The sequence below is a fragment of the Sinohyriopsis cumingii genome, unplaced genomic scaffold (genome assembly GCF_028554795.1).
Source record: "Sinohyriopsis cumingii isolate HCF-2022 unplaced genomic scaffold, ASM2855479v2 utg002213l, whole genome shotgun sequence".
NCBI lineage: Eukaryota > Metazoa > Mollusca > Bivalvia > Unionida > Unionidae > Sinohyriopsis > Sinohyriopsis cumingii.
Window position 1 is genome coordinate 24,753 of NW_028316159.1, and position 8,458 is coordinate 33,210.

The window sequence follows — 8,458 nt, forward strand, 5'->3', positions numbered from 1 at the left end:
TGCTGTTTCCATTCTTGCTCTTGCTGTTCCTGTTCCTCCTCTTGCTGTCGTTTCATTTCATCATATAGATGCACCCCTTCGAGATATGTGCGATAAGGTAGTTCTTGTTTGTTTATTCGACTAATATCTCGATTTACCTTATACACCTAATCGATCCATTCATTACGACTTATTCGTTTATTATATTCAGGATTTAGAAAATCTTTCCTTGAAGGATAACTAGCAGCAGTAAACGCACCAAATTCATTCCATTTACTTTGTTTTAGTGGTTGAAATCTTTTTATTTGTTCTATACCAGCTTCAGTAAAAATTTTACTATAATCAACCTTTTGTTTTGATTTTTCAGCAACAGCTTCAGGTTGTTTAGTAATTTGTTCTATTGCCTGAAGAAGACCCTTTTCCGGTTTGCCACCCTCTCTTTCAACATCCTCGGGAGTTCTTCCTTTGATCGCAGTTAAAACCTTTCCAGTAACTGCGGTGACAGGTTTAAATAATTGTTCAGTTGACTCTGTAAAACCCTCTTTTGCTTGCTGTCGTTGTTGAAGTTTTTCTCTAAAACTATCGCGGACAGGAAGAAATTTTTTAATAGCTTCTAATCGCTCTCGCGCTAATCTAACACTATATGCTTCTCCGATGTTGGCCATTATTGTTAACTTAAATTTTTAATTTACTGCAGAAATCCTGAAGGATTAAAAATATTTACATCGCTAGCAGCAGAGAGACTGAGCCCCCAAGTGTTTCGTCGACCCACCCCCGAGTCAAGAAGTATTCTTATAGTGAGTTATTTTTCATGAAATAACTCTTCTAGTCAGCAGAGAAGGGTTATTTATCATAGTTTTCTGAATAGAGGGTTTATTTTGTGAAATAAAATCCTCTATCAAGAGTGTTTTCGATAGAGGGTTCTGTTGGAACGAATAGTTGGTGGGCTCAGTCTCTCTGCTGCTTGTGTCTAAGGTCCATGGGCTATTCGTTCCACTTGGAATGATATCACAGTGCCCTTGTGTCTAAGGTCCATGGGCTATTCGTTCCACTTGGAATGATATCACAGTGCCCTTGTGTCTAAGGTCCATGGGCAATTCGTTCCACTTGTAATGAGATCACAGTGCCCTTGTGTCTAAGGTCCGTGGGCTATTCATTCCACTTGTAATGATATCACAGTGCCCTTGTGTCTAAGGTCCATGGGCAATTTGTTCCACTTGTAATGAGATCACAGTGCCTTGTGTCTAAGGTCCATGAGCAATTCGTTCCACGTAGCTGGGGCCTGATACGCAAAAGAATGTTGTCCGGATGATTTCGTTTTAACTGCGGGAAAGATGAGAATCCTAGTGTCAGAAGAGAAGCGTAAGTTTCTAGATGTGGTTGTACACCAGTGTGAGGTCAGATAGATATATCGGACTGGAGCAACGAAATGTGGTATAGTTAACAGATTTTGTGTTTAATTAAGAGTTTAACGTTGTTTTTTCTGAGTTTATCGTGGTATAAACTGTCAGTTGCCGACTCACACAGCTTACATAACGCCCGAAGGGCGTTATGTAAGCTGTGTGAGTCGGCAACTGACAGTTTATAACACGATAAATTCAGAAAAAAACAACGTTAAACTCTTATAATTGAAATTTCAATTATTCCTTATGTTATTTGTTTGCATCATTACAAAACAGAAAACGTAATTTAGCGTAGTAATACATGTTTGAGGTTTTCTGTTACGTAGCTATTCATAGCACTTTTGATTGTCCTGCTTTATCGTAATAACGTCATCAAAATACAAGTCCTTCAACCAATTAAAACCAAATTTATTCAATTATTGTTTTTAAAAAAAATGTAAGAATGTTGTTTTCCTTTAATGCTTACTTCGTGTCTGCCTTCACTGGCAGTGTTTATCTTATGCTGTACACGTGACTCTATTTATAGAAGTGGGTATGCTTAGAAAAGTAGTTCTTCTTACAGGTCATATAGAAATGAATGCAGTTCATTTTGATCACGTGGTAACATTCTGACCAATGGAAATGTTACTTTCCTGCACCAGCTACTGCCATTGCAATTATTTCTGGATTGAACGCATACCCAGTGAAGGTACAAAGCAGAGTGGGTGGGAGAAAGGTAATCAGTTCTTCGCATTCTAAGGATGATCCGAACAGCAACAGATTGGCGCTTTTTTAATTTCATTGTCCCTACCTCTCACCCTATATTCACCATTCCCGAACCTGAATTTAAGACCTGAAACCTTGACTGTCATCAACACGGACCCACAAATGGTGTAGATAGCGTTCAGATTACATGAAAGAGTTCATTATACTTATGAAACTGTGTCTCATAACATATCACCTTTAGTAGTACGGAATAAGGCTTTCTACTTACTGGCCCACTTTGCGGCTTTTTCCACCCGTCCTCGTCTCTAACCGAAACAAAAAGGTTTCCAAACACGGCCCACATATGTTTGATCTCTTTATTTTGTCATGCGAGAGGTGTAAACAAACACGTAACGCGAGTGAACCAGTCATGGGGACTCGTCCGGATGTAAAGGCCGAGTAAGGACAAATACCGGCCTTTCGTACTACTATAGTCTCCAGTTATTGTGGAAACGAAAATTCTGCAGAGAGAGAGAGAGAGGTTATACTTAGACAGGCAAGTCTATGGAAGCAATCAAAATATTTACACATTACAGACCTATATGTCAAGACTGCATTATTTACTATAGCACATTTTTTTTTAAACGACATTACCATTATTTAGGGCTACCATATTTTTCCCACTCACAGCATCTTTTTGACAAATTAGAATCTCTACACCGAAAACTAAACGCAAACACCAAAATCAGAAAAGAAAAACCAAAAGCAGACCCGAAAACCAAAACCAAACACGAACACCGAAAACCAAACAGAATGTGCACAAAGCAGTACACTAACAATGACATGCAAATACACAATGCAGTACACAAGACAATACACTAACAACGGCAGGAAAATACACTATACAGAACACAAAGCAATAAGCTAACAACAGCAGGCAAACACAAAAACCAAATCCAAAACACAGAACAAAGCCATCGAAGCAAACAACGAAATTGCAAACTTGCTCTACTATACAACAACTAAACAATTTGAGAGATACCGTAGCCTGTGTATAGAAAATGGAACATAAAGTAGCCCCAAATACAAGTGTAATCCTTTGTTTGTTATTGTTATTGTTTATCTGCGTTTAGTATTTTGGTGTTACATATTCAGTACTGTGTTGTCCAGTGTCCATATACATGTTGCTCTGTTGTATGTATGGTGAGTGAGTTGTATGTGAGTTGCTTGTATTGTATGTGCTTTACATGCAACCGCCGATTATATGAACAATTTTCCTGTTCCATTGTTCACTCCTCCAACAGCTCTCCACATTTATGGGTGCAATAAGGTACTCAATACTTTGCATCGATATTTCTAATTATGAACTTGTGAACATTAGAAAACTACACGGCGCTGGTAAGTGTTTAGTAATTACAATGTGATAGTTTTATAATAATTCCGCGCCATATCATTTTCAGAATTGTCTTTGTGCGGTATATTCGTTTACTTCTAATTATGTATATATTTCATGTACATGTGTTTTAGGTCTTCTTGTTCTTCAGAGCATTCATGGAGACATCATCACGTCTGATTAGATTACACGAACCCACGGAGGCGTAACTTTGTTATTTGTCCTATATGCCCGCTAGAGGTATTTCACGAGGCAACCGAACAAGACACAAAAGTACCACACACTACCAACATATATGCCATATTCCAAAGTAGCACTTCAACTACTCCCCCCCCCCAACAAAACAACCGCATACGAAAGCAATTTGGTACCGGAATCTCACCACCGACTATCTACAAGGGTACGAGGATCGCTTACACTTGCAGCCACTCTCCAGTCTTCCAATGTTTGTTGACGAACTATATGTGCTTGAATACCTTCGACGCAAATGTATCGTGCACGCGAATGGCAACGTGCTATGTACAACCGGGGATGGCGGGTCTGCAAGTGTAATTGATGCCAATATCCAGGGTGCGGTGCAGAAAACCATCGAGGTAAACTGCAATATCCACCCAACCGTCCGTATTTTGCACGTAGTTGGTCTTGGTAGCAACGGGAGTATAGTAAGATAGACAATAGTGCAGATCGAATCCGACACAAACAAACGAGCTCGATCCGCATGAGAATCGCAAAACAACCCTGATTCAAATACACCAACAGTTGCTCTATTTGTAGCAAAAGTGGCTGGTTCCAAAATTCTCATGTAACAATTGCAGACAGGTTTGGCAGATTTCGATCAACGAATGCTCGCCCGTTGACAAACACTCTACTACATTCACTACACGCGTGATTTCCCTCGTGTTATCAATCACTCGTGTCTTGTAAAATACTTACTCGGCCAAGGGTTTCGAATGCAAAATGACTAAACACCCGTGTATGATGCAGCAGGCACAATTATGACAAAACAAACAGCGTTGGAGAACACACTCTTTCGGATCGACGGCAAACCCCCGAAGGACACACAGTGTGATGCAAACTGTACAACAAAATCGTTTCCAATTTCGAGGTTTGGGAATCGTTCGGCGGCCACCTGGAAAACTACGCTGACTGTCCAAAATTGCACTTGCGAGAAACGTTTTTGCATTTGGATGTACAAGCAAGTGGATCCAAACTTTTAGAAGTAAAGTTATATGCATGTCGACAAGGTGTAGAACTCGATTCGAAAAGTGCAGAATTGTTGTCGACAAAATATTGGAATTGGTATCGCCGCACGACCACAAACTGTTTATTGTACAGCCACCATCGCGACAGTGGACAAATATCGACAACGTGTTAGATTATTGCCTGGCACTAGCCGATCTGCCTAACGGTACAATCTACGTAACCCGGTATGCACAACAACTATCCGTGTGTCAGGGATACGCATACGACTTACAAAAGCCAATGTTGAAGGCGATAAAAGATTGAAGGGACCGTGGTATGGGCAAATTCGGAGTTTGGATTTTTTTGCTGTCTTATCTATAGTTCCTGAATCTGCTACATTCTTGTTATCCGCTTATCTTAGTAAAACATTAAACCAATATGGCCATCCCGCCATAGTCGGAGCAGACGGAGTTCATCTTAAGAGGACGGGTTCATATTATCCAAAACAAATATGACTTCTAATCCCTACTCGTATACACCCCTGGGGTCTGCATAAAGGAAATTAAACCAATGTTGTTATATACACACTAGATAACAGTACATATATCATTTCTTTCCTTCAATCGACGTTGATGGAGTTCATATTACCTCCATTCCTATACTCCCCTAGGTGCGTGCATCAATATTCTAAAACTAATGTTGTCATCTACTCACTGGAGAACGTCATCGCTTACATATGATGCAGATACAGATGGAAGTAATGTAACACACACGGTGATGAACATACAGACGGGCAAGACATACCACAATGTATCCTCTGAGGCTCGGATATAACAACTATTGGAAACGTTCCTGCAACATATTTGCGTGTGTGTGTGTGTGTGTGTGTGTGTGTGTGTGTGTGAGAGAGAGAGAGAGAGAGAGAGAGAACATACCCGTAAATAGAGAAAAAGTTAAAACTATTGGTACGCAAAATTTTCTTGTAGGTCGTATTGAGAACTCTTTGATAAGAGAACCAGGACTCTAAATCTGATTCCACAGCGTCAAACATGATGTTGTGGACCTCTGTACCGTTCTTGTAGATGCCCACTTTTACCTGGGTCAAAAAGAAAAGAAAGAGCATGAATATATATTTGTCTACATACATGTATGTTATGAATGTATGCATGTACGTGTCAAGGTTTTGAATAATTTCTGAACAATGAAATGGCAAGTTTACAAAGTGCGCAGGTTCAAAACACGTTTAAACTGCACTGTTTGTTTTGTTTTAAATTTAAAAAAAAATTTCATTATATGCTATTTTAATGTAACATTGTATGTTGGACTTAATCTTGTCCAAAGTTACCTGACCTGAATTATTGATTCATTTTATGCTTATGTAAACAACTGAAACATAGCTAAAATAGTCCATTCGTTTTTTTGGTTAATATCAGAATCATTATTAATAGAAGTAAATATACCTGCTGTGCCTGACATTGTCCAGGTTATATATTATAGTTTAGTAACAGACATTCTAATAATAATTAACATTTTATTTTGTAAACATTACGAAGGTTATTTTCCATTAGGTAATGATATTTTTTTATATTAAATATTAATTATGACGTGAGGTAAAGTGGAACACAATATAACATTGTAACTGGAGGGATTATTCATTCGTGCTTAAGATCTAGCAGAATTAATTTGTACCAATTGTTGTATTCACTATTTCATTTGGGATGGAATTTATTTATTTAAATTATTTCTTCTCTGGAAATACAACAGTGCTCTGATATCATTCTTGGAAATAGAGACTTGAGTTTACAACAGAATTTTAAATAAGGATTTAATTTTTAGATTGTATTATTGTGATCTAACAAAAAATGTTGGTACATCAACAGTCCTCGAGCCATCACTGACACATCGACACTTTCATCGCTGGATTTAATTTGGATTTCCACTAAAGTTTATTCAGAAATAGTTATTCTTAGGAATCGTGTCTGTAATTCTAGGATTATTTTGGGATTTAATTTGCAATACCGAAAGTTCTATTTTTCATTTTCACTTTGTATTCATGGGAAATAAATAATCTGTCGATTTTTTTTACAAAGCTTGTTTGCGGGAGATTGCGGGTTCTAACCCTGGCCGAGTCATACCAAAGACATAAAAACGGTACTATTAACAGATGCCTCGCTAGGTGCTCACCATTAAGAGGTTAGTGTTAGGACTGGTCGGCCTGGTGTCAGGATAATGTGACAGGGTGGGACATGATGATACATGTCTGCGGCTCTTCACTCCTTTCTGTTACTTATTTTAAGAGCATGGACTCGTAACAAAACTGAAACATTAGTTATTTCGCTACTATATGACGAATTATCGATCTCCTTACCTACATAAGAGTAAGAATCCAGCAAAGGCTTTTAAAACTGTCTTGAATTATTTCCAGGAGGAAAAGGCAGACAACTGACATTTCCTTGTAAAAAAGATAAAAACACAAATAAAAGCAAAAGAACAGCGGTACAAAATTTAATATCGGCAATGGCGTTATCGTACTATTGAAACGTACCATGGACTTCACCTCTGTGGACCATCTGTCCAATATGGAGCTCCGGAAGTGATGTTTACAGCTAGGATTTGGGCCCAAGGTTTGACAATTTTCGTCAGAATTTGTTGTGAAAGGTCCAGCCGATTTCCATGCGTCGTAGACATCGCCACCAACACCGGGAGTAATCTGAAACACCAGCTCATAGGGATCTAGAACGGAAAAAAAGTTATAAAATGAAAACTTCGATGGCCGTTAATTGCAAACCCCTTGCATCGGACTGCGTATCCCATACTAACTCTCATCCTGTCATACAGTGTTCCAGGTATCATAACACAAAACCAGGCATACATATATATATATATATATATATATATATATATATATATATATATATATATATATATATATATATATATATATATATATATATATTTGGGTCAGTTTAATGAATAATTTATGAAGATTTGTGGCAGTGGATACACTGACAGACCGACGGACAGATGGACCGACATTATCACACTATCCCCATACGTGGAATATACCGCACAAGCAACCTCTTATTACATTTTTCTCCATTCTGAACCTGATTTATTGGACCGCTTTGTTCCACTTCCAGATATTTGTATTCATCGGTTCAGTCATTGGTCATATTTTATTGACATGTGGCATGTTCTACATATACATTTTTATCACAAAAGATATGTCTTAATTTAAAGGCGATAGTGCAGAGAGAGAGAGAGAGAGAGAGAGAGAGAGAGAGCAGTTACATCTACTCTATGGAAAATTTGAAAATCAGAATCCTCTCAAATAGAAACTGAACATATATATATCTGCTGCAAAGTGCAGCAGCTGTTCGCATAAGTGTGAGTAACTTCAATGATGTCCATCAAATCCCCTCACTCAAAGATTTAAAACACTTTTAATTGTTTTTCCCTAGAATACAACGTGAAAATGAAAAAAAGGAACTTATGGTATTGCAAATTAAGTCCCAAAATTATCATATAAGTACAGATACAAGTCCTAATAATAAAAGATCTGAATAAATTTTAGTAGAAGTACAAACTCCAACGTTACAATGAAGGTGTTGATTTGCCTGTAATGACTCGTAAAGTGTTGATGTACCAACAGTCTTTTGTTGGATCACAATAATACAATCCAAGAATTATATCCTTATTTGAAATTTCATTGTAAATCTAAGTATCTTATTCCAGGAATGTTATCAGAGCACTTTTGTATTTCCAGAGAAGAAATAATTTGAATAAATAAATTACAATCCACACCAATAATAAAAAA

The 8,458-nt window shown here is 37.7% G+C and overlaps 1 protein-coding gene across 1 annotated transcript in view; it reads right to left on the reverse strand.

The window, feature by feature from the left end:
• Positions 1-7,374, reverse strand: part of LOC149770920 (uncharacterized) — a gene marked incomplete at its 5' end in the record, with an annotated part of 30,275 nt that extends 22,901 nt beyond the window's left edge. The window contains 2 exons of the mRNA XM_089948987.1: positions 5,577-5,737; positions 7,187-7,374. Of these exons, the coding sequence (XP_089805113.1) occupies positions 5,577-5,737; positions 7,187-7,374 (349 nt within the window). The remainder of the gene's footprint in view (positions 1-5,576; positions 5,738-7,186) is intronic.
• Between the last annotated feature and the right edge of the window lie 1,084 nt (positions 7,375-8,458).